Source organism: Lolium perenne, chromosome 1 (genome assembly GCF_019359855.2).
Source record: "Lolium perenne isolate Kyuss_39 chromosome 1, Kyuss_2.0, whole genome shotgun sequence".
NCBI lineage: Eukaryota > Viridiplantae > Streptophyta > Magnoliopsida > Poales > Poaceae > Lolium > Lolium perenne.
The window spans coordinates 31,319,682-31,346,540 of NC_067244.2; the positions used below are offsets into that span (position 1 = coordinate 31,319,682).

General features: G+C 44.2%; 1 protein-coding gene across 1 annotated transcript; it reads left to right on the plus strand.

The window, feature by feature from the left end:
* The first annotated feature begins 11,220 nt into the window (after positions 1 to 11,220).
* LOC127329492 (osmotin-like protein) lies at positions 11,221 to 26,543 on the plus strand. Its single transcript, XM_051356002.2, has 3 exons — positions 11,221 to 11,342; positions 24,992 to 25,409; positions 26,316 to 26,543. The coding sequence occupies exons 1-3, from the start codon at positions 11,221 to 11,223 to the stop codon at positions 26,541 to 26,543; spliced, it is 768 nt and encodes a 255-aa protein (XP_051211962.2).
* The last annotated feature ends 316 nt before the right edge of the window (positions 26,544 to 26,859 follow it).

Sequence of the window (26,859 nt, forward strand, 5' to 3'; positions counted from 1 at the left end):
AGATCTCATGAGGATATGCTTGCCTTGTCTTGCTCCCATAATCAAAATGTTTCTATTTCCTCTAGTTTCTTGTTGACTAACATTGTAGAGGAAACCAAACACTCTATGGATCAAGACATGATTTCAAATGAGGATTCAAAAATATCTTCATCTTCATCCTCCGGTATGCACATGTGCCTTATGGCAAATGGACCAAAGGTATCTCCTACTTTGACTCCTAACACATCCTCTAATGATGAGAGTGATGATGATGATAATGATGAAGAACATAATATCTTGGTGCATGATATGGCAATGGTATATGCTTCTCTTCGTGGTAATAAAGAAGCTCGTGCTTATCTCGAACACTCTATGGATACCTTGAATAAATATAGGGAAACCATAGTGGAGTTGGAGTCCCATGTTGAAAATGGGGAAATGAGATTCACTCTCCTCAAGCATGAGCTAAAAGATGAGAAGCATGCTAATTTCATGCTTACACAAAAAATTGAATCCTATATGCATGAAAATGAGAAAACTATTGTTGATGCTTGTGCTACTAACTCTAATTCTTGTGAAGCATCGACCTTAAAGGAGAATGTTGAGCTAAGGGCTCAACTTGAGTTGCTAACTAGCAATTATAGGGAATTGGAAGAAAGTCATAAAAAGCTCTCAAGCTCTCATGATGATCTTCTAATTTTCTATGATGGGCTAAAGTTAGCTCATGAGGCAAGTATCACTAAGGTAACATCTTGTGAGCCTCATATGGATGTTAGCACAATCTATACTACAAATGTTACATTGCCATGTGCTAGTCCTTGTAATCCATCTAGTCAAACTAGTGATACACCTTGTGTTGGATTACTCACTTTGCCTTGTTTCTCTAACAATGAAGCTTCTACTTCCTCTAGTACTTGTATTTCTACTAACCATGTAGAGGAAATAAAAGAGCTCGAGGCTCAAGTCCTTTCTTTGAAGAAAGACTTGGAAAAGCGTCATAAAGGGAAATCCGCACTTGACAAGATGCTAAGTGTGCAACAATCCCCCAATGACAAAAGTGGACTTGGATTCAACTCCAATAACAAAAACAAGTCCAAGAGCAAGAGCAACAAGAAGAAGGGCCAAGACAAAGTCAAGGATCCGGCCAAGTTGGTTTGCTTCAAGTGCAAGGTTGAAGGGCATCATGTTAGATCATGCCCATTGAAGAAGAAGAAGCACTTGAGTGAGAAACAACAAGGGAAACGGCCACAAGGTCAAGGCCAAGCTCATGCTCGACCTCAAGTTGAAGATAGGGCACTTCCCAAGAAGAATCAAGACATTGTTCCCCAAGAGAAGAAATCAACAAAGAAGAGAAAGGGGAACACTTGCTACTTATGTCGTGAGAAGGGGCACTTTGCTTCTTCTTGCTTAGGTGGTACCTTATCTAACCCTATAATTGTTGATAATGATTATTCTCTAGGGAAGGATAAGGATGGCAATGTGTTTGCCAAGTTTGTTGGAACTCAAAGTGGTTTCAAGAAAAGAACCATTTGGGTTGCCAAGCCTATTGTGACTAATCTCTTAGGACCCAACTTGGTTGGGGACCAACAATCTCAAACTTGATCAATAGGTGCAAGTGGAGGTCATTGGAGACTTGGCTACTTCATGAAGAATTAAGGGATCTTCATATATTATATTTTGACCAAGCCAAGTCGTATGGATTATCATCTATATCTCATAATCCAATGTTCCTCCTTGCGGTAACTTATACTTCAACTCTTCATGTTTATTGTAAGTTACTTGCCCCTTTGCATGTTTGGTTTTGTACCAAATATGTGTATGTATGTGTTGTGTCTTACTTGCTTATCTTGTGTGTTCAAGTATGTTTGTTTGACTCACCATATACTTGTGTATTGTTTTGAGCCTAATGCATCTTGATGATATCTTATTTGGCTCTCTTTGAAGTGATTAATGGAACATCCCATTTTGGGGGAGTGATATGCTTTGTGCATCTCTCCTTTATTAAAATGTGTGTACATGGGTACCACCACTTAGTATTGATATTGCAAGATTATCTAGTCACTATGTGGTGTGCCATACTCATGAGAAATTCAAATTCTAAATATCCATTAATCATCTCTAGTTGAATTTTAGTTGCCTCTTATTTAGAAGAAATGTTTTATCACATTATGGGGGAGTAATATGTTTTGTACATATCACAAGCCTAGAAAATGTGAACATATGAGGTTATGCCACTTAGAGTTGATGCTCTTAATTATCTTGTTCCTAGGTGGCATGTTTGCTCAAACAAGCTCCATTCCTAATAAAAATATTTTATTACTCATCTTGTGGGCTTTTGTTTGAATATGAAATTCTTGGTGCGTTTTTTCCTCAAATACATATCTCTATATCTTATTTGGGACACCGTTTGCTTCAAGTTATTCTAATCATTGCCGTGCGTGATTGTGTGACTAGTTGAAGCTATCAAGAATCTTCATCCGTGCATAGTGCTCAATTCTATATACTTATCCTATGCCTTTTATTGTGAAGTTGATCCTTACTAACATTGTGAATACTCCACCGGAAGTTAATTCCAATATTCTCATTGTCTTTGACAATTGACAATCTTGTATGTGGTTGAATCTATGGATCATCTTCACCTTGGATTGTTTCTTATTGCCTTATTTTATTTCCAACAAATCTTTGTTGCTCCCATGTGTCTTCCTTGTTCCTTTGAAAAATCTTTTGATAAATTCTCTTGATTCATATCAAGTGTTTGTTTTGGAAGACAACCCTTTTCCTTACGGTACATTGTGCCATTGTGAAAGGTGTAGAGGGTTTGGTTTATTTGTTTGAACCTTGCTCTTTTTGGGAGTTTGCTATCTCATTCCTTCTTACATATTTTATTAGCTTGAATGAGATAAATCTTTGAGCATGTTTGCTTTATTTCATCCTTTATGCTCAATGGTTTCTTCTTAGTTCATTTGTTGAACTTTGTTGAACAAATCTTTTGAGATTTGCTTCTTAGATATAATTTGGACAACAAATTTGTTTTGTAAACACCTCTATGCCTTATTTAATTCTTTTGGTGTTTTGTCCAAAGCATATCTTTCTTGGATCTTTAAAAGTTTTAGTTCATGCTTATATGTAATTTGTTTATACTTATAGCATGCTTGCTTTCTTTTGATCCATTATGTAGGATATACTCCATCAAATCCTAAATGGCTAAGATGTGCATGAAATTCAAATTTCATCTAAATATGCACATGGTTATATGGAGTGTCTCCTATATATTGTGGTTAGTCTAACCATGTTGGACCCAATGAGTTTGGGGACCAAGATGTACTTGAATGATGCTTTAGGTACATTGGAGATGCAATGGAGGCTTGTCTCATCTATAAGGAAGGTGTTGTCACCATATGAGGATTGGAGTCAAGCTAGGATGATCGATGAACTCTTATCTACTACATCAAGCCATTGCCATCTCGGTAACAAGTATCTTATTCATGCACTCTCATATAGCATCCAACCTCTTGTAGGTTGTATCTTGGCATGAAATTATTTATTTCGAAAATATTGCGGTTCTTGAAAAACCCTTTTAAAGTAAAACTTCTTATTGAACATTTGAGTAATTTGAGAAGATGCATATGATAGGTTATATATATATATATATCATATTTTATGATTCACCTATCACAAATATGCCCTCTAGCAATTTATTGCATATCAATTCCTCAAAGAGCTCTTGTGTGCAATATTGATGAATTTGTGAAATAAATCCGTATTTGTGATACTTGTTGCCTTTCTCAAAACACTCCAACTAGCTCTACTTCCCTTATTGTTAGTTGTAATGTTTTTGAGGTTTAACTTGGTTGAAGTTCATTCATATATACCATAAGTGAAAATTGGAGCCATAGGCTATATATGCTTCTTAAGCAAACATCCTTTGGTATATTTTATGACTTCATCTTGGATATCTTGTTTTATCTATTTTGTTAACCTCTTGTGTGTGCATGTTTCTTTATGGATCACTTTGTCCACTTTAGAAACTCATATACATAAGAGTGTTAATCCATCACCTTGATATCCTTGATCTTTGCCGACCATCTTTTACCCCTTTTGTTTTTAGTGGGTTGGTAAAGAAAATTTATGAGTGCTTGGTTTATTTATTTTCTTCATGCACTCATATCTCGTAATTGTTGGATTAAAGTTGTTCTTGATAAGCATACTCTCTTTATCTTAGTTGTGTTCTAAATGATATATAGGGAGTGAGGATTCCATGTTTTTGCATATTGTATTCAAATGCAAACATTATAAATTGTGCACGAACCTTGGGGAGCTTTCTTATTTTTTGAGCACTATATTTCTCTTATCATGATATCTTTGGTTGTCCAATTGGATCTTTGATTGCTTGCTTTATTTGTTGAAGCTCACCTCACCATGTTATCTTTATGCAATCTTTGATCCTCAATATAGTTTGATTTCCTTCAAGTATTCATCATTGGATATGTGCACTTGATTCCACTCAAATTATGAGAAGTGCACACTTTGGGGAGGAACTCACATTATATTGCCTTCTAAATTTTTCACCCATTTTGACAATCGATGCCAATGGGGGAGAAGTTTAGAGGGTTTAAGGGAATGACTTTATACTTAAGCTTGGTTTGTGCTTAAGTGTTTTGCCTCTCATGCATTCCATATTTATATGTCTTGCATGGTTGTATATATATAGTGGAAACTATCCCAAAGGTTAATCTTGACAATATATGCAATGAATTCATGTTCATCACACGTGCATACATTGTGGGGGAGTTTTCTCTATATATATTGGTTCTACTCACATCCATTGCATTTGTTGTAGTTGTGTGAGTAGAGATGGTTTTGATATGGGCTAGTAGCTTTGTGTTACTTGACCATATCAAATACAACCTCTTGTATACAACTTATTCTCGGATAAGTTGAGTACTTGTTTCTAATATTCATTATATAAACCCTCTTATTGTGGTTGTCATCAATTACCAAAATGGGGGAGATTGTAAGGGTACATTGCCCCTATGTGTGGTTTTGGTAATTAATGACAACCCCTATGGACTAATGTTTTCATTGAGTTTATATGAAGGAATATTCCATAGGTACTACTTGTTCTCCATGTGTTGGATTCAAGTATGGATGCCATGAAGATAAAGGTATACCTTGTGTATTGGCATCAAGATCATCGGTTTGAAGATACATATGTGATATGATCAAGAAGAAGAAATGAAGATGGAGTTCTTATGTGGAACTCAATATTAGCCATGCTCTATCTTATGAGAGTATGAGAAGGTACAAGGTTAAGTCGGGCAAGTTCAAGATGAGCATCTCAAGTGGATCACATGCTTGAAGCTTGCCGTCCATTTGGTGATAATGGACATGTGAAGATGTGCATCAATAGAGCTTTCCCATCATGGTGTATGGAGGAGCATTTGTGAGTCTTCACGAAGCGACGATGATCAAGTGAGGCATTCCGGCTTGAGTGGAGCTTGAAGAGCTATCATCAAGATCAAGCGGGATGCGCAAGGCAAAGGTATGGACTTGCTAGGTTTTCCTTTTACCGGTCTCAAGGTGGTTGTTGGGAGACCGGATTATAGGATAAATAGCCGCACTATCAAGAGGGGCTTTCGGTTGGGTAACTTGATCGCATCGTCTTAGAGAGCTCAATCCTTTGCATACTTTGCATATCCCTATTGCTTCTTGGTGTTTCTCTGTGTGAGGTTCTTGAGCTTGTTGCTAGCTTTACAACAAGCCCAAGTTCATCGAAAACGGAATCCGCATGCATCTTCTATTGCGTTTTCGAGTTTGGACGTCTTTACCGTTTCTTGACGGTGGGAGACTCCCTCTCTAAAATCATCTAAAATGTTCTGTGAGGAGTCTCCATATTTCCAGTTTTTGTTGGGGTTCTATTCGTCGTTATCTAGCCCGGCGTGACCGGCCATCTGACCGGATGGCCCGGTTCAAACCGGCCCCTGGACCGGTGCCATCCGGGCACTATCCAGTAAGCTTTTCAGCTTGGTACGGTCACTAGCCCGGTCGACCGGTCTGTGGACCAGATGGCCCGGTCTGTGGCCCGGTCTGACCGGGTCCTGAACCGGACGGCCCGGTCCCAGGCCCGGTTGACCGGCCTCCTCGACGGCTGACTCAGCCCAACTTTTCCCCAACGGTTATATTTGCTCTTGGGCTATAAATAGCCCTTCTTCCACCTTGGGCTGAGTACTTCTTCCCTTTCTCTCACCTCCATTGTTGCATTTGAAGAAGTTGCTCTCTCTCTTGTTCCCCCCCATGATTCTTGCTCATATTTGAGGATTTGAGAGAGGAGATCTAGATCTACACTTCCACCAAACCAATTCTTCTCTAAGTGAGGGAATCTCTTGGGATCTAGATCTTGGAGTCTTTGGTTGACTTTCCCCCTTGTTCTTCCTCTCCAATCTCATCCTAGCATTCGTTGCTTTGGTGGGATTTGAGTGTGAAGGACTTGAACACCTCCGGTGTTCTTGCTTTGCATCATTGCATAGTGTTGAGCTCTCCACCACGATTTGTTCAAGTGAGAGACCGTGAGCTTGTTACTCTTGGAGGGTGACCTCCTAGTTGGCTTGGTTGGTGTCCCGGTGATCTCTTCGTGGAAGATTGTGAAGGGGCCCGGGCTTCTCCTTCGTGGAGCTTGTGAAGTGGTTGTGGAGCTTGCCATCTCCGGAGCGGAGGAAAAGCTAACCATAAGGAAAGGGCCATAATCCTTCGTGGGTGTGGTTCGGAGAATAGGGTGAGCCTTCGTGGCGCGGGGAATCCTTCGTGGGACCTCCACTCCTCCAAATGTGACGTACCTTGTTGCAAAGCAAGGGAACACGGGAATACATCCTCGTCTCCGCGTGCCTCGGTTATTTCTATACCCGAGCTCTCTTTCCTTGTGATAGCCATCGTGCTTGAAGTACATATATCTTGCTATCACTTGTGCTACATATATCTTGTGCCTATCTTGCTTAGCTCTAGTGGCTATTGTTACACTTAGTTGAGCTTAGCATATTTAGGGTTTGTGCTTGTAAACTAAACGATAGTTTAATTCCGCATTCTTACAAGACAAATCCGCAAGAGTTTGTAATTGCCTATTCACCCCCCCCCCCCCTCTAGGCGACATCTCGATCTTTCACACACGGTGTTAGTCCATTATACATGCACGGCATGCTGCTCCGTTATATTCAAATCACTTCCATCCACATCGTTTCATGGTTGCAAATTATTTTTTAGTGAGACCATGCCATAGATGGCATAGGCTGCCTACATCAATTCTACTTCCCTTTTGATACCAAAACAACAACCAATTTGTAAAGAAGCCTAATAAAATAAATACATCCAAGACAGTGCGTGGGAAGGAAAGCACCTACACACCTAACCATGGAAGATATCTACTGCATTTTTGTTCCAAAATGACAACCAAAAAAAGATACACATTCCGAACCAAATTTACCACGGAGCAACGGTACGGTCCGTGGCAAAACATCAAGCTTGCCATGGTATGGTCGATTTCTATTACTCAGCGTTCAACTAGAAAAGAAAAAATATCCGTTGTTTCCCATTCGGTCGAGGTTTTGAATTTTAAGAGGCAAATAAGTCGGCCTCCTATACACACACATGTTCAACGGCAGTGGCCTCCCCGGCCCGCTCTACGGCGGCTGCGCCGGGAAGAAGGAGGGCGTTCACACTGAGGGTCAAGCCCGGGAAGACGTACATGCTCCGGCTGATCAACGCCGCGCTCAACGACGAGCTCTTCTTCGCCGTCGCCAACCACACGCTCACCGTCGTCGACGTCGACACGCTCTACGTCAAGCCCTTCGCCATCGACAGCCTCCTCATCGCGCCGGGACATACCAGCAACGTGTTCCTCACCGCTAAATCATCATTTCCCGGTGCAAGGTACTACATGCTGGCCCGGCCCTACTCCACCACGCGCCCGGGCACCTTCGACAACTCCACCATAGCCGGCGTCCTCGAGTACGAGGAGCACGACCTCGCCTCCCCCACCTCCGACAAGAATCGCCTGCCAACCTTCACGCCTATGCTCCCGCAGATCAACGACACGACCGCCGTGTCAAACTACACTGCGAGTTCAGCGTTCGGATAAAGCTCGTCGACGGTGGCTCCGCCGGCACCGTCACCTCCTTCTACGTAGGCCCATCCATTTCATCCGTGCAGAGGATATGCATCTTGTGCTTATTTGTTCTTTTCTTTTTGGCTAAATCAATGTCGCTGGATGTGCTCAGCTGATGTCCGGGGAGAGCAGTACCCACGACGAGATTGACATCGAGTTCATGGGGAACTCGAGCGGGCAGCCTACATGATGAACACCAGCGTCTGGGCCAGCAGCGACGGCAAGAAGGAGCGCGTTTATTTTTTCTTAATGTTCCGTGGATGAATTTTTACCTTTTATTTTATGAACATGGGATCTGATATTAATGTTCAGTGCATGTGCATCGCAATCGTTTGAAAATATACTACAACTCAAATAATTTCATGATCCGAAATTTTCTCAACTGAACCACACATGTGCATCAATCGTTTGAAAATGTATATTGGTCACGGCTATGCCGCACGGGTACATGGATGCACATTCTAGTCCATTTTGATACCAAAACGACCATTTAAAAATTGACAACTTTATCACATCCAAAATCTGAAACCAAAACCACAACTAAACATAGGTCACTGGTTTTATTTTTATTTTTATTTTTTGAACTTCCTATTATGCCAAAATGACAACCATTTTACGGTCGAACTTTGATACCAAAACGACAACCAAACTTTGATACCAAAACGACAACCAAGCATCGGTCACGGTTGTTCTTTTTTCAAACTTTCTTCTACCAAAACGAGGACCATATTCACGGTCAAACTTTGATACCAAAACAACAACCAAGCATCGGCCACAGTTGTATTTTTTTCAAATTTTCTTCTACCAAAACGAGAACCATATTCACGGTCAAACTTTGATACCAAAACGACAACCAAGCATAGGTCACGGTTATTTTTTTCAAACGACAACTCACACACCAAATTCCATAAGGGTGTTACATGAGATGACAGGCTCTTTTTTTGATCTGCACCTGGAGAGAGTTGGAGCCCCACTATCCAACGGGTGCTAACCTATGCATAGCTATCACCCTTGGTAGAAAATCCGCGATACATATATATATATATCGACACGGATTTTCTGATAGCTGTGTATAGGCTAACGATGGTCCGATTTTGTCCCGTGATTCGTGTTGCCGTCTTCATCCGTTACTAGTTCCCGTCTGCATCAGTGTAAAAACGCGGTGCCGCGTGCATGCCAGCGAAAGAAACTGCCAAATAATCACACCGTGCTGGCTAGGTGGAGCCCTCCACGTGCGGTCGTCAGAAGGCCCAACACGGCCGCGTGCCCATCCCAATGTCTATGCAAGATTCATTCTCTTCCAAATTCCGAGATTCATACTTATTTTTGCAGCTAATTCACAAATCCATTCAATATTCCAAGACAAATCAGGAGGTTCGGTGACACAGATCAAACTGGATCAAAATAAAAATGCAATGAAAAAATGGGGAAGAATGGGAAAGAATTATGATAGAAATTTCTAACGGGGCCATCTCTGCCCAAACTTCCCGTGGAGGCGGGATGGCGTCGAGCCGTCGACCACATAATGCAGATCATCCTGGGGGCAGGGCTTTGAACAGGGCTTTGAACATGCAGCATAACAGTAAACTGGTGGCCACCAGAACCATAATCCAACCTCTTCCGCACCACCATATCAGTTTCGCAGACAGTAAACGAACTGAAATGGCCCGTAGGTAAATCGTTATCTGCAACAAATTATAGATAGAATCTGAAAATTTCCAGTTACCAATTGCTCACAAGCAAAGCTGAAACGGCTGTGATGGTTTCATGGAGTAGAACTGTGGAGATTTTATGGGAGAGTCAGATCAAATCCAAGAAGCATCTGGGAACGAGTCACCGAAGAATGGGTACCTGCGCATGAATCCTTTTCACCGGTTTCTGTGAACAAATTGGAGACAAACTAGGTACAAAATCAGCTGCAAGAATTTATTTAGTGGTCAACGCAAGTTTTCAGGTGCAGTAAAAATTGTCCCATGCCAAGGCAATGAATCTTAATACGTGGATTGACAGGGAAGACGAAATACACAAAATCAGAATGAAAGAGCACTGTATGCTGCTTTTTCAGATTAACATACATAGTTTCTTTTTAACAACCACCAGGCATCAATAACAAGCAGAACATTGGTTGAAGAAAAAAAATCATACGAGATACGAGACACAACACCAAGTCACTGAGCAAGAGGCAAAATACTGGAAGTTGTGAGACTACAGAAAATGAAAACACTTGCAAGGCATCTTCTTGGTATAAGCTGCAATGAATTTGTTTCATGCTCTACATATTTCTAGCGAAGGATTGATCGCAAAAAAATGTAGTCCAGAAAGATTGCCCATGAAACCTCTAAATCTGTTTCTTCAAACCACCAACAACCAAGTATTGATATGGACAAGGCAAATTCTTACTCAAACAACCAAAAACCTTTTTCTCCAAAAATCTAGTCTCTAAATCTGTGTGTATCCACACAAGATTCAACATGAATCTTGAACGTAGGAAGAAGACACGTGCGCAAAATTGTAGTCTGAAGCAAAATGAATCGGACAAAGGATGCAGAACAAAATTAACTAATCAAATCAATTTGGGGCTGAAATCAGACAGGATGGGTACATTCCCACGCGGCACGGCTGCCATCGCTCGTCGTCGTCCCTGCCGGCTGGGCGGAAACAACGGTGAAGCAAATCCAGGGAAAAAAATAAAAAGGAGAAACAAATCCAGATCGAGAAAAAAAAACGGAACTCCATGCCGAAGCTGGCCCTCGTGATGATCTCTGTTGCATTCCCCAACACGATCCTCTCCACGTCAACCATTGTTGCCTCTCTCTGCCCCGCCGCCGCCATTACCTCGCCCCACTCTGCCCCATCACCTAGCCCCACGGTGGCATGTGAGCATGGGATGGATGCATGGCACCAGGGGCGCCGATTGCTCTCGCTGCAGGGGAACGACATGGCCGCCGTCGGGTCTGTATAGACGGGCACGGAAGGGCTGCCGCCGACTCAAGATGCAGGGGCGGGGCAGCGGAAACCATGGCCCTAGATGGCTAGATCCCGGAGGGTAGAGAGGACCTCGCCTCCGTGCGGGAAGGCAGGGAACCATGGCCTCCACTCGTTGCAGTGGAGGGAGGCCGCCGATGCCGGACCTCGGGAAGCAGTGGCAGGCATGGGAAGCTCCGGAACAGGCGAATCACGGGGAGGAGTGGGCAGACCACAGGAGCCGGTGCGTCTCCCGCTAGGCTGCGATGGAGCGGGGGCTGGAAGGCGCCTCCGCACGGTTCTGTGGCTGGTCGAGGGAAACCGGTCGACGCCGGCGGCAGGGACGGCCGGTGGATCGTGGGGATCGTGGGCGGGGGCATGGGGATGTCTGGAGAGAGAGAAAGCCTTGTGCGAGATAGTGGTGGATTTTTTTTCCAGGATATAGGTTTTTTTTAGAGAATTTCCAGGATATAGGTGGTACCGTAGTGCGGTGGCCGGTGGTGGGCTTCGACGCTAACGACGTTAAATTTACCCGTTTAGATGAGTGGTGGAAATGCCCTATAGAGCTGATCCAAAGGTTCAGTAGGGGTGCACAGCTATGCACCTGGGTATCCCACTATTTCCCATATATATATATATATATATATATATATATATATATATATATATATATATATATATATATATATATATATATATATATATATATATATATATATATATATATATATATATATATATATATATATATATATATATATGGGTATACATATATATAGGAAAAAATATAGAATTTCTGGCACAAATTTCACCATGTAATAATTATACAATTTCCTAAACTTAAGTAATATTCAACGTCATCCCAGTTAATATGTTTTGTTTAGATCCATATGGTTCGTTTAGATCCAAGGACTCCATAGCGTGAACAAGAACAGGAGGGACGAGAAGATACCAATGCCTCCATGGCGCCAAGGAATAGAAGGGTCCAATTCTGATTTACTCGTTTCCTCTCCCAATCAAATTAATGCCTCAAAAACTGGGTTACAGATTGGGTTGCATGGAGGAGAGGGAGAAGATTCGGGATGGGAGAACATACTGCGATCAACTCGCATGGCTGGCTGTTAGCGTCATACGAGGAGTCATGCTGAACTAAACGAAATTAAAGGAAATAATAGATTTATTAGGAGCATGATGGGAAGGTTTTTACGCTGGCTCACCCTCCTTAATCCTCGTGCCAAAAATATATGCCCTGTTCACTTGAACAGGAGGAGTATATATGTTTCTTTGGCTTTAATCAGAGTGTGTGAAGTTGTCTATTTTTTCAAATGGGCTTTCATTTATCAACAATTATAGACTAATAAATAAGGTCCAAATTCAAAGGTAGAAATTGAGTGTCACTTTGTAAAAATAATTACAAGTGGGAACATTAGAATTATTATAGCATTAACCTAATATGGAAATATCCTCCCATTTTATTAGAAGTAGACATTACATATTATCGATCTAAAGTAGCATCACAAGTTATGATAAGTACAAATACATTAAAAGACATAACAATGCCATATTTGTGATGCTACGATATATCCACTTGATGGTGGGAGGATATCAAGTAAAGCTACATGTCAAGGGACATATGTTGTCGGTGGTGCAGGTGATATCGATAAATTATACCCACGATAGCAACAATAGAAGACCCTGGGGCAACAGCCTGGTGATTGTGAGAACGCCATAGGCCTACCATCAGCCTGTGTTGAGGTTGTTGTCATCCCTATGAGGAAGCAAACTGGCACCATCAGAAAAACGATGAAAACTTGGAGGATTTGATTCATCGTTGCCACCAAACTTTGTGAACAAAGAACACGAGATGATAGTGTATACAAATCTGACCCCAAATATGTTATTGTGTGGTCATAACAGATACTTGAACTTGTATATATAGGCTAATGTGGTATAGTTATAGTTATAGATATATAGATATAGGTATAGTTATAGATACAGATATAGGTATAGATATATAGGTATAGGTATAGGTATAGATATAGATATAGATATAGATATAGATATAGATGTAGATTTAGATGTAGATATAGATATAGTTATGGATGTAGATGTAGATGTAGATGTAGATGTTGTGGGGCCCCAGACTTACCAGTCCGAAACTCCTGTTATGCATACCATTTCACGATCCCAAGATCATTGCATCGTGAATACATAACCGAACTGATACCAGATTACATCATCCATTATAGTACCGAGTTAAAGATATTACGGACGTCTTACATCATAGGACATCAAGGCCGTAGTTCAGCAAATAGCAGCGGAAACAACTTGACTTCAAATAGCGGTGGAACCCATGTCAGGCCTTTACCCTACAGGCGGCTGACTGGGAGAGCATCCTAGTTCGCGTCTTCGGCGTCGTACTCCTCTTCTTCGTAGTACTCCTCTTCAAAGTCTGGCCAAGTAAATAGCCAGGACAACAATATAAGTACGTTTGAATGTACTCGCAAACCACCTTATAGAGAAATAAAGGATATGCAATATGGCAGTAGCAAGGAACATGCATTAAACTAGGGCGACAAGGAGCGAGAGGTAGTTCCTCTCGGGAGTATGATATCTCTATATCTTTGTTGAAAACCTTTTTGAAAACAAGTTTATTTGAAGACTAATAGGTAAGGAGGACCCATTTTCTTTTTCGGCCACCGGAATGATTAAAACAATTTCAACTTTCCACCGTAACTCCCAGGTACATCTCCACCAGTCCCACTGGTATCTTTGTGTACCTCCCAGGTACATTTCCAAAACCTTTTTGGAAAAAACTTTTGTAAAATAAAACTTTCCTTTAATGCCAAGTACCGCCATTCCCATGTCCATAACAGCGGACACGGCTATTCGAATAGTTTTACACTCTGCAGGGGTTGTACACTTTCCGCACAAGATCCGAATACTAATCGTGTGGGCATCATCCCTGCATAACAACATATGCCACGACAAGTACCCGATCGTAGATTTCGCATGCTCGCCTTAGCCTAAGACATGCCGAATAAGTTGTACCTCCCAACACCAGAGTCCGAGGGCTGTCCAGGAGTAGCAAGGTCCCCAGCACACTCGACCCTCCGAAATGCCATTCAACCACTTAGGCATATTTCAATGGGAGCTCATAAGTTGTACCCCGCGTACCTGAATAGGCAAATGGGTTGCGTCCCTTCTCATGGGAAGAACCCCGGTCGAGGCGTCCATGGTCGGACTTCCACTACACTTGCAGGACCCAAACTAGTACACTACGCCCCTTCCCACTTCAGGGTAATGTGGTTGCACTGGCTAGGTCCGGTTTTGTACTATGGTCACCAAAGTTTTTCGAAAACAATTTTCTCCACTTCCCTCCAGCAATTTCTCTTCCCAAAAACCTTTTCATTTTCATAAACTCCCACTTGGGCAGGGCTGCCCCATTCCAAGGTTTTCGAAATACTTCCTTTCTTGAAAACATTTTCACAAACCATTTTAAAGAGGGCTCCCGGCCTATAGTCACACTTTTCTTTGAAAAGCGGCGACAAGGATGATAAGGTGCTAAGCGCCATATCATGAGTAAGTGTGTGATCAGTAGGTAACATGAGGGCTGCACCCGTAAGGGTGGAATAATAAAACTTCGAGTGGTGAAACCACTCACATAAATAAATAAAAACCATGCAATTTATAAAAACTTGTAATAATGCAAGAGCAAGAGATTTAGGACAAGGTATGCATCAAGAGGTGGCTTGCCTTGATCAGCAAAGTGTCCCTGGCCTTCTTCCTCAAATCCTCCAAATTCACCTCCTCCTTTATTTCCGGCGGCGTTCGAATCTAGCGTCGCAAAATAAAAAAGAAACAATCAACACACCAAATCAACAAACCATTCCAGAATAGTTCACACAAAAATTTGGTAAAATCACAGTATGCAAAGGTTCACAAATGCAAGCTACTAGAAGTGGATTCACTAATTTAGGGTTTTTAAAACAAGAGTTGTGATTTTTACAAATCCAGAAATGACTTAGGAACCATTTAAATGGAATAAATCTTTCTGTGAGTCACAAAAATGCATGCAGCATACCTACTTAAAGCTAACAACATGTATAACACTCTTGCACAAGAATCACTTGCAAATAAAATTGTAAATAATTTAGAAAATTTAAATAAGATAGAAACCAGAGACAATCAATAACTAAGCTCACTAGCAGCAGAGCAAGATCAACCATGACCAAGCATAACCTGGATAGCTAATACTAAATGTGATCCAACCCCACTGGTTTGGCATTTTTCTGATTTTTAAATTAATTCACAAAAATCAGATACTGAAAAGTGTCCTGTTTCAGTAATAAAATCCTCAGAATTAAACTAACACTTTGAAAAATATTTCCTTTGGCACAAAAGTACTCCAACATGGTATATACCAGTAGCACTTGGGTTTGCTCCAAAAACATTTTTATTTTTCAAATTAAAATCAAGGAAGATCTCTTTGGTTAATATTTGATCTGCAAGCCAAACACTAACCAGGATGCTCCTGCATGTGGGACAAGGGCCAAAGATATATATTTACTTGTACTGCACAGCAAAATTTACCTCATGCAAAAAGGTTCTACACAAAACTCATACTAATTAAAATGGCTATATTGCAACATTCTAGGACTAGATTTATCTACACAGATATACAACACTACATCACATGCACGCATTTTTTTGTGGTTTTCATTTTTTTCTGAGCACAACATCAAATTTGGGCACACGAGTAATTTATGGTATTTCGAAAGGCAAGCGCTACGCGTCGGGCGGTGGATCTGGGCCCAAAAATCGATTGTTCTCTGCGCCGTCCGATGGCGATCCGACGGACAGAATCAGTCGTATTAGCAAGTTTACATTATAGCCCCCGGTTTTGTGGAGAATCAACCCGCAGTACTATATTTCTCAGACAATAGTTTAAATGCAGTTTTACATTTGCCACCCTCCTTTTTCTGGAAACCAACCCGCAGTACCTCCCTAATGTGAAGAGTATTACAACAAAAATCATCTCTCCGTGTACAGAAAATATATACTATTACAACAAAAAGTCGTAACATTTTTAAAAAGTAATGTCACAAATAAAGTGGTTAAACCAACAAATTGTTTTGTTGGAGATCAATTTACAACAAAAGTAGCCATTATTATTAACAAAAACCGGAGACTATTACAACAAAAATCCATATGTTTACAAAAAAAAGAAAACATTAATTTGTTACATATTGAATTACAACAAAAGTCACCAACTTTTTTTACAAAAAGTCACAAACGATTACAATAAAAAATCAATATGTTTGCAAAAATGATGAAAAGTGGTCAAGCGATATTTAATTTGCTACATATTAAATTACAACAAAAATCACCTACTATTTTATCCAAAAGTCACAAATGGTTACAACAAAATAAAAAGTCACTTTGTTATTAGCATCAAAAAAAAGTTTTCTCTTTAACAACAAATCTTACAAAAATTACGGATTATTTACAACAAATAGTTCATCATCTCACTTATGTGTTTTCCAGGGAAACCATTGTTGGGCCGAAAAAAGAAGGCCCATTAAGCTGGCGCGGGAGCGAGGCCGGACGACCGATCGCTGGCGCGCGATCGGTCGCCGGATACAAAGCGTTTTCCATTTCGAAACCTACATGCATATTTACTGGCAGATTTAAAGGGGGAAATGGAGGGAAAGGGAAACGGGCCGGGATTGCTGGGCTTCGCCAGATCCAGCCCTGATCTGCTGGGATCGCGCGGGAGCTGCTGCTTCAAACGGCCAGGGACGTGGCCGAACAAGTCGACGTGCGCGGGGCCCGCCACCATGCAATCCTGCACGGGCCAGGCTGCATGCAGCTGTGGATAGCTGATCCAACGGCCCGTGCCGGCGACGATCATCCACCCGCGGCGCGGCCGTGGTTTAGAACTGGGCGTCTACAGAGGGAGGACGGAGGCTCAACTGGGGGCTCGGGGAAGATGGAGGTCGCGCGAAAAACGGCGCAGCGGTCGTGCGGAGGAGCGACGTGGCCGACTCGGTCGCACAGATGGGCTTCAGGTCCATGAAGTTGACCAGGCCGAGCTTCGTCTCAGAGACGAACCCGCCATGGTTAGGTCCAGCGACGGAGGCGGACAGGGCAGGAGTAGCTCACCGCGGCGAGGGCCTGGGACGGCAGAGAGGTCGAGGAGCAACGGAGAGTGCCAGGAGGGTTTCAGAGGTCACATGCGTCGATGGTGAGCTTGCAGGTCTAGCAGCTCCGCCTCCATGCTTCGGCCAGGCGAGCTCGTCGGCGGCAACAACGGGACGACGGAAGCTTCTACAGGGCACCTAAACGGACAAGCAAACGTGCGTTAGATCGAGCGTTTCAGCGTGAACTCAAAGGAGCAGAAAGGAAGGGAAACGGTGGATCACAACGACGTCAACCCTCGACGTCCGCGGAGATGCTCGCCGACGTGCACCAGCTTTTGAGAGAGAGACGGAATCTCTCCGTTTGTCTGAGGATAGAGAAGTGAGAGAGAGTCCTGGTGGCGAAATGGGGAGGTTCGGGAGAGGCTGTGGCGCATTTAAACTCGCGGCGCGGTGCACGGTGGACTCGGTGCGTGCACGATGAGGTGAGGGCACGGCGGCTCCCTACTGGGCAAGATGGGCGGTGGTGGAGCGTGTCTGAGCCTGCCGCGACCGTCTTGGAGCGGAGCTAACGTCGGGGGACGGCTCAACGGATAGGAGAAGGAGACGCCGTGTCCGTCTGCAAAGCGTTCAACGAAATGCCACCGGACAAACGGGGTCACGGGCGTGCAGGCCAGAGCGAGGCGGGGTTCCTGAGCGTGTCCAGGAGGAAGCTGGTCCTCTACACGCTCACGGTACGTGATTTTTCGTCACGGGGAACAGGCGTGAGGCGACGCGGGCGTGGGCGTGGGCGTGCCCGTGTGTGGTGAGCGTGGTCACCACGAGGGTGGCGTGAGGGGTGGAGTGCAAGAGATGGCTCGGGAATTGTCAGAGAGGGAGAGCGTGATGCAGGGAATCGTCCGAGGGCGCTGATCTGGTGTGCCAAGGCAGCAGGAAAGAGGGATGGTGCAGGCTTCCGTGCGGTTTCAAAGAGAGAGAGGAGATGGGAGTGCTCTATATATGTCGATGATAGGGAACAGGAGAGGGGTGCAGGTGACAGGGAGCAGCAAGGTGCAGAGAGAGGTGGTTTGGCAAGAAGTGGGAGAGAGAGGTCACGGGAGTTTGTATGCTTAGGCTCGGCTGGCCACCATCCTTGCCACCCTTCTCTCCCATTCATCCTCCAAACACAAGCAACAAAACATGTGGGTTAGGGATGGACGACCAGAGAGGGAGAGAGAGATGGATGGTTTGGCTTGACTTGGATGGAAGCATGCATGTGATCACCATGCATGCCCCGGCCCTTCTCTTCTCTCCACCATTTTCTCTCTTACCCGATGGGAAATGGCATGCAAGCAAAAGTGTGCATAGTGTGGAGAGTGAGTGAGTGGAGAGAGAGAGAAATGATCAGGCTAAAAAATAAAAAGGGGTGAAAAAGAGGAAGGGGCAAAAATAATTAGTGCATGGTCTAAGTGACCATTTCTTGATCAAAGCCAAATTTTGGTTTTATGCCATGAGCCAACCCATAAGATGTGGGTCAAGACAAAGATGGGAATGAGATGAGTTAAGTTGCACAAGGCTAGAGAAATTTTTAGAATCCTATTTGGTTGAGAATTGAGAGAGAAAAGTCACACACAAAAGTGACTAGAAGTTGATCTTGGAAGATCCATTCAAGCATCAGTAGAGGCTTAAATCCTAGGGTTTAGTGAGAAAGGGAAATATGATCACACGAGTCCATAGAAAGAGAATTGAATGCTCTAAGGGTTTTGACATAGTTTAAATAAATAAAACTGGAATTGAGAAAGGAGTCACATGAGGATAGATGTTTAGGGTTTTAGGGATTTACATACAAAAGGGGATTTTCACAAGAAAACCTACACTCATATTCTACCAACCAAAGCAAGATCACTTTATGCATGCAAAATTTGGAAACAGAAAAGTTTTTGTTGGCCCTAAATTTGGCATTCCAAGATTTTAAATCAAAGCACAAAAGTTGACCTTAAAATGAATCTCGTCCTCGAGATTCGGTGGCTAAGAACTGAAGAGTGTGGGGAAAGTCCTTCCGAAGTTGATCCTCTCGTTCTCAAGTGGCTTCCTCTTCTGAGTGATTACTCCACTGGACTTTACAGAATTTAATCTTCCTTCTTCGGGTGAGACGAACAGCTTCTTCCAGAATTCGAAGGGGTACTTCTCGATAGGTTAAGTCGGTGTTGAGGTCGAGGGTGTGATAATCGATGTTCTTGAATATCTCCGGCTTGTCGGGCACTTGGCGGCATCGTCGAAGTAGAGAGATATGGAACACATCATGGAAATACGCTAACTCAGCAGGCAGTTCCAGTTGATAAGATACTTCACCTCGATGAGCGAGAACCTTGAGCAGCACTTGTCATCTTTGAAACATAACTTTGATTAAAAACAAACCTCTAAGAATGTTCCATGTGTTCCAATCAACGTCATCAGCACTGAAGTAATCATCCTCTTCACTGTAATGATCATCCTCTTCACTATAACAATCATCCTCTTCAGTCTCATAGTCTGGCTCCTCCTTGTTCTTCTCACTGTGATGGCAAACAAGATAAATTAAGCTTCCCATGATGGCAAAAATAAATTTCATGATGGGCAAACAAGATAAATTAAGCTTCCCATAATGGACAAACATAAATTCCATGATGGACAAACAAGATAAATTAAGCTTCCCATGATGGACAAACAAGATAAAGTAATGGGCAAACCATTAGGCAGACAGAAATTTCATGATGGGCAAACAAGATTAAGCTTCCAATGATGGCAAACATAAATTTCATGATGGGCAAGAAAGATAAATTAAGCTTCCCATGATGAGCAAACAAGATAAACTAATGGGCAAACCATGATGGGAAAACAAGATAAACTAATGGGCAAACCGAATTTTCATGAAACAAACATGTGGGATGCACCAACTCCTCGGTGTCCTTCGCCTCCGGTGGTTGCAGATAATAAAACAGAGATGTTGTGAATCTGTGCCGGTGGCAGGGACTCCAGGGAGGGAAATGTTGAGGTACTTGGTGAGAGCGGAATGGTGACGGTCCTGCGGAGGGGAGCCTGTGGTGCCTGCACCGGAGATGATGAAATGTAGAGGCAGTTTGTTTCAAACATTCACCAACTAAGGACATAAACAGAGCTTCTAAATCTACCTAATCGAGAGAGAAAATTGAGGGGCAGTTGATGTCAGTACCTTGTCTCTCCTCTCCTTGCCTTGGTCCTGCGAAGGAGATGGTGACAGAGATGGGGCAGAGAAGGGCCTGCGATGGGGACCTGCTCCGGTAGATCCTGAGACGGGGATCCCGCGCCGAGGAGCTTGCGGTGGCTGCACAGGTGGCAGCGACGGAGACGGCGGCCCAAGATTGGTGATCTTGCGGCGTGAAGCTGCTGGTGGCTGCACCGGTGGCGATGGCTCTGCATACTTGCGATGGAGAGAAAGACCATAGGAGAACGGCCATTGCGGATAAGAGGGATCCATGGCGGTCGGCGAGGGAGAACAGCGGTGGCGAAGAAGGAAGAACGGCGACGGAGGCGGCAGGAGGAAGAAAGCTAGGGTTTTATCTGTCGAAAGGAGAGCACGAATGGAGGAGAGCGTTATTTAAGGGAGGAGAGCGGTGGGAGGTCGGAAGTGTTTAAGTGACAAAGCATGAAGTGCTTTTTTGAAAAATGAACGTCGACGTGGGAGGACGAAAGTGTTTAAGTGATAAAGCACGCAGGGTATTTTTCGCAAAATAAGAAGTGCATAAAGTGCCTGCCTCTTCCTCTCCGCCCGGACACGATCTAGGCTTGATTTCCCCCACTAGGATTTTTTGATACCCATTCCGTGGTCTAACTTACCTCTTTAAATTTGCCCCACTACTGTCCAAACTTTGGGTCGTGTGGACCGCTAGGATTTTTTGATACCCATTCCGTGGTCTAATTTACCTCTTTAAATTTGGTGGTGAGGGTGTGGGGCGGGGGACACCAGAGGACACCTTCGGAACATTAAAAAACACCGACTACTACTCCCGATTGGACTAGCATTAGCTAGCTTAGAAGAAAGAGAAAAATTAGACAAGATTAGGACCAATCATCGAAGAGGCAAAATAAACTAAATAAGTAGTACTACTTATAGGGCTAAAAATCAAGAAGTATGCTATAAGTGCGGCCATCCGCGAAGAGGAAAAATGCTAAAAGACCACCATATGGTTCCTTGAAAATCAAGAACTATGCTATAAAGTGCGGCCATCCGTGGAGAGGCAAAATGCTAAGGACGTGTTGCATGCTTGGAAAAAAAAAAATCAACACTTGTGTCAAGAGCTAGCACTAGCAGACTGTCCATGCACGAGGTAAAATGGGAAGTAAATACTTATTAATCCATCAAAAAGTATTTTACATGTTCAATATCTAATTCACCAGTATGTGCATCACTTCGTGAGGATGAGTATGATTTGTTGTCCTTATTAATGAAGAAAAGAATGATGTGCTTTGTTAGAGGCCGGGCAGCGTTGGTTTTGCATTCGACTGATAGCACTTTCAAAAGCGATAGCATATGAGGTAGTATGGTCTGAGGCATGTATGCAAATCCAAATTGAAATTGTTCTACGAAGAAAAGAAAGAGAGATTGGACAGCAAACAGAGCTGAGCAATTTATACAGTACAACATACAACTGAGGGGGCCAGGTAGTTTTAGTCTTCACATAAAGAGTGAAAGCAGGACCACCGTACCCACCTGCAGCCACCGCCGCCGCAGGCGCCGGTCATCTGCTACAATTCGTGCTAGATTGAGCCGCCTCCACGTTACAACCTTCAGCTCTGCCGCTTATTGCCTTGCCGCTAAAAGACCACCATATGGTTCCTTGAAAATCAAGAAGTATGCTATAAGTGCGGCCATCCGCGGAGAGGCAAAATGCTAAGGACGTGTTGCATGCATGGGAAAAAATCAACTCTTGTGTCAAGAGCTAGCACTAGGGGTGTGTTCGGTTCCAGAATCTGGAGGAATGGGACGGAACCGTTCCGCACCTGGAGCCCGTTCTCGTGTTCGGTTCGGCAAAGGAACGGAACGAAGTGGTTCCCCGAAAGAGAATATTCCTCAAATATGCGGAACGGCCTCGTCCGGCCGAATCGGCGGAATCGCGAGGAACGGCTCGCTAATGCCGAAACTAATCCCTCTCGCGCTCCCTCACGTGACCTCTCTCCCCTCTCTCTCTCTTGTGGTTCTTCTCCAAGGTCAACACTGACGCTGCCGTCGTCCATATCCTCCTCCTCCGTGCTCGCCGCCGTCCATCTCATGCAGCCAGGCGCGGCGACCTCGAAGCAGGACGGCGAACGGGGTCGGAGCAGCGCGGCGGCCGGCGGGGGCTAGCGGCGGCGGCGGCGGCGGCGAGAGCAGGCAGCGGCGCGGCGGCCATGCGAGGTGGCTCCTCTCCCACACTCCTCCAACCGCGGCGGCCGGGCGGGGGCTAGCGGCGCGGCGACGGCCGACGAGTAGAGGCGGCGGCACGGCGGCCGGCGAGCAGAGGCAGCGGCCAGCCGGAGGCAAGCAGACGCAGCGGGCCAATTTGCCCTTTTTTCTCCAATTTGATTTACTAGATTAGTGCTAATTTTAAATTATTGCTAATTAAATTGCTAATCCTAAATTAGGGGACCGTTCCAGTCCAACCCATTTTAGTCCTACCGAACGCCGGAATAGAATGGAATGGAACCGTCCCGTGACTTCGGAATGGAACCATTCCGTTCCGTCCCCTCCGGTTCTCAAACCGAACACATCCTAGCAGACTGCCCATGCACGAGGTAAAATGGAAATGCAATTGCTTCCTATAAGAGATGAAGTATATGCAGCAACAAAAGACTCTCAGAAATACTAGACACTGTTGGAGATGTAGTCTACTAACAAGGCACTGTTGTGCATCAGCTGTTGGCATAACAATGACATGGAAGGCCAAAGTTTAGTCCCACGCTCTATCGGTGATGCATCGTATCGGTTGCATGTGAGAAGAAAGGATATACTAAAAGGTAGTGGGGGCTGGGTGATTTTTTTCAGAGCTAGGACGGTGATTGGTTGTCAACACAAAAAGGCAGAGGCATGCTATTTACTCGTATTATTGTTTTGTTTGAAGTCAACTCGGGAGTAAAAGGAAAATCAGTTTATTTTCTCTTGTCTGTTGCATATCCAGAAGTGCAATCATATCATTGCTAGTTCCAAAGAACGCGTAAAGTACGCTGACACGGCTGTAGGTTGTAGGTTGCATGTAATATAAGTGTGTCTAGCCAAATAAACTAAAAAGTAGTACCGTCTCAAGAGGCTAAAACTCAGATACGTGTGCCATAAGTGCAGCCGTCCTAGCACTGACAGACAAGATGGGATATGATTGCTTTTCTGCCCAGTCGCTGCTACAGAAAGATGGAGTGCAACGATCCATATGGAGGCCCATCCAGAAAAACTGTAGCCCAATGCAAGAATTCTCAGTACTATATGACCATCACCACACTTTAGTCCCACCTTGCTAAGGGAAAAGGCTTTGGAGAAACTTATAAGGAGAGCTCTTGGTGATATCTAAAATGGTAGAGACACATAGAGGGTTGCACTAGCACCACACACTTGCATAGCGCGTGCGCTCGCGTGAGTATTCACGACTTACGACGCTTGGCAACGGCGCTACTAGCAAATAAAATCTAACACTTTTTTTGTTGCGTGGTTAGCTAAATCATTTTCTTTCGTACGTGCTTACTTTGCTCTTTAGCTAGGATCGATCAAAACAACTGGCTTATACTACTAGTAGGGAGCATCCATGCTAGCTTATACCAGTACACAAACCATAGAACGCGATGGTAATGAGAAGGGCGCCACATAAAAAAGGTTAGATGGGTGAAATAGTTCGGCCAGAGGGTCAGTCTATACTTTTCTTTCAGAAAAGGGTTATTTCTGTGTAAATCGCCACGCACCAGTGATCGTAGTACAAGTACAACGAAATCGGACCAAAAGTGCGTTAAATCGGTACAAGTGACGTCACCCTGCTGAGAACTAATTTAACACTTAGTAGGTTGAGCTTTAGTCACACCCTTTACTTTATCTCAAGATTCACAAGTAAGACATAAGATTTATAACTTGATAATATTCACGAACTTAATGTTAGTGGAGATGTGTGCAACTAGATAAATAATTTCAATTGCAGAACTACAACTACAAATGTTAAGTTAATTTTCACAAATATGAAAAAAAAAGGAGAAATTGATCTATGCAATACACTCTCCTACCGATCTTTGACTAGCCATCATTTTTCATGAGTATCATCTAAAGCTTAATTTCCTTTTTGTGTTTCCGAAGATGTACGAATTATGAACAATGTGTGAGGAGGATAACTGGTATCATCTATTTTACCGATTTAGTCTGGCTGAAAATTTCTCTTGTGAAAAGTTAATATAAACAACCACCAAAAATGCAATCCTTTTTTATTTGGTAGTTCGTACTGCTCTATAAGTGTGAAATTATGTAGTCCCTCAAAATGTAAACATCATTGTTGTGGCAAAAGAGATGTCTATGGGTACCCGAAGTGGGCGGTGCGCTAGGTAATTCGAGGAAGGGGAGAGACAAAGTACAAAAAAAGGTCCGAGTCGAGGACTACTGAGTATTAAGGGGAAAAGGCGGTGTGTATAAAGGAACTAGGCTAGAGCGATGCGCCGGTGTAAGCCGGAGAAGTAGGAGGCAAAGGGTGGATGGATGTCCCGGGAGTTGGCGGGAAGGACGAAACAAACGAGTCAACGAGGTTTTCTTTAGGTGGGTGGGATGGCGCACCTTCTGCAGGACGCCGACCAGCTGCGACACGGGCTCGTCGCCGCCGAGGACGGTGGTGCAGCTGGGCGTGCACTCCACCGAGGACCTGGCGACGTACAGCGTGAGCCTCGAGGACGGCTTCAACCTGGCGACGGTGGTCACCCCGCTGTTCAGCGGCGGCGGGCAGTGCCTGGCGCTGGGCTGCCCGCTGAACCTCACCGACGGGTGCCCCGTGGATCAGGTCAAAATCGACGACTGCCGCATCATGGTGGCGTGCAAGGGGGACCCCGGCTACTTCAAGCGGTGGTGCCCGCTGACGCGGGTGAACAATACCGACCGTGAGCCACTGCCACAGAGCTGCATCGCGCCCCGCGAGCTCAAGGTCGTCTTCTGCCAGACGAAGCTCGCCCATCTGACCATGGTCGGTGCCGCCTCCCAACAACCCATGGAGCTAGTACAACACCAAGCTAGCCTCCATGGATGCACTTCCTCCAATGTCCCACCATAGGAACCCTAACACCAAGATCCACTAAGGAATAGCAAGTATTGGTGAAATCTCTCTTGGTAGAACTATAGATCGGGGTCTCCTCCACCACTTCTCAAAGTTTGGGCAAGATTGGTTGGATGGTTGGGGAGATCCTCAAAGATTAAGCTCAGCAACAATGGAGGAGAGAGAGAGAATAGATAAAAACGAGTTGGGGAAGAAGGGCCCCTTAAATAGGCTCCTCCAAATCCAACCGTTATGTCCAGTTTTTGCCTAAGCGGTACTACCGCTTTGGGTAAGCGGTACTACCGCTCGGAGTTCGAAATCCCACAGATCTGGTCCACGTGGACACAGAGCGGTACTACCGCTCGAGGTACCGCAATAGGGTCCAAATCTTACTGGACTCAAAGCGGTTCTGAAACGGTACTGCCGTACCTAGTTACGGTACCTGGGCGGTACCATGGGCGGTACTACCGCTTCTGGTACCGCAGAGGTACCGTAACTCGTACTGTGGGTCAAATCCAGCGCAGAGCTTCAGAGCGGTACCGTGGGCGGTACTAGTAGGGGTAGCGGTACTACAGCTACTAGTACCGGTAGTACCGGTCTGGCAAAAACTAGTTTTCTCCCATTTTTCTCTCCAGCCATGTCACCTCGCGATACACACACAAAACCAGAAAACCTATAAACTACGCTTCAGTCTTCCGATCTTGACGTGTCCAGCGAGGTCACCGTGCACTTGCAAATCTAACAATGGTACTCAAGGCACACGGTGAGATTACTTAAGTGTTTTCATCAAACACACAAAACCCGGGGTTTAGACTTTGCTCTTTCAGCGGGTGCCAGCTCCGCTCCCGCAGCTTCTCCAGCAGCCGCCCAAGGTACTTCTTCTCCAGCAGCAGGTCGCCGCCGGCCGCCTCGCTGGTGGCGCCCATCTTCCTGAAGAACCTTGCCACCTCCTCCTTGCTCTCGTTGCCCGCGCCGCCGTGCTGCTGCACCACCTCCGCCGCCGACAGCACCTCGGCGTCCTCCGCCAACCGCACCATCTTTGCCATGAACGACTGGATCATGTGATCCTTTGATGTAACATCTTCGCCATGAACTACTACGTTTCTTCCGCTATGTGTTATGTATTTGATCTTTAGATCAATTGTTGTATTAAGACTGGTTTGTAATGAATGATGTTCTGTGATATGAACTTATTATGTCTTGCAAAAACAATCTTCCTGGGATTGCGATGTACGGCATAATAGGCATCTGGAATTAAAAATCTAGGTGTTGAGTGACTAGCCACCAATTTTCATGAGTGTCATGTAAAGCTTAATTCACTTTTTGTGTTTTCGAAGATGTACAAATTATGAACAATGTGTGAGGAGGATAAATGACATCA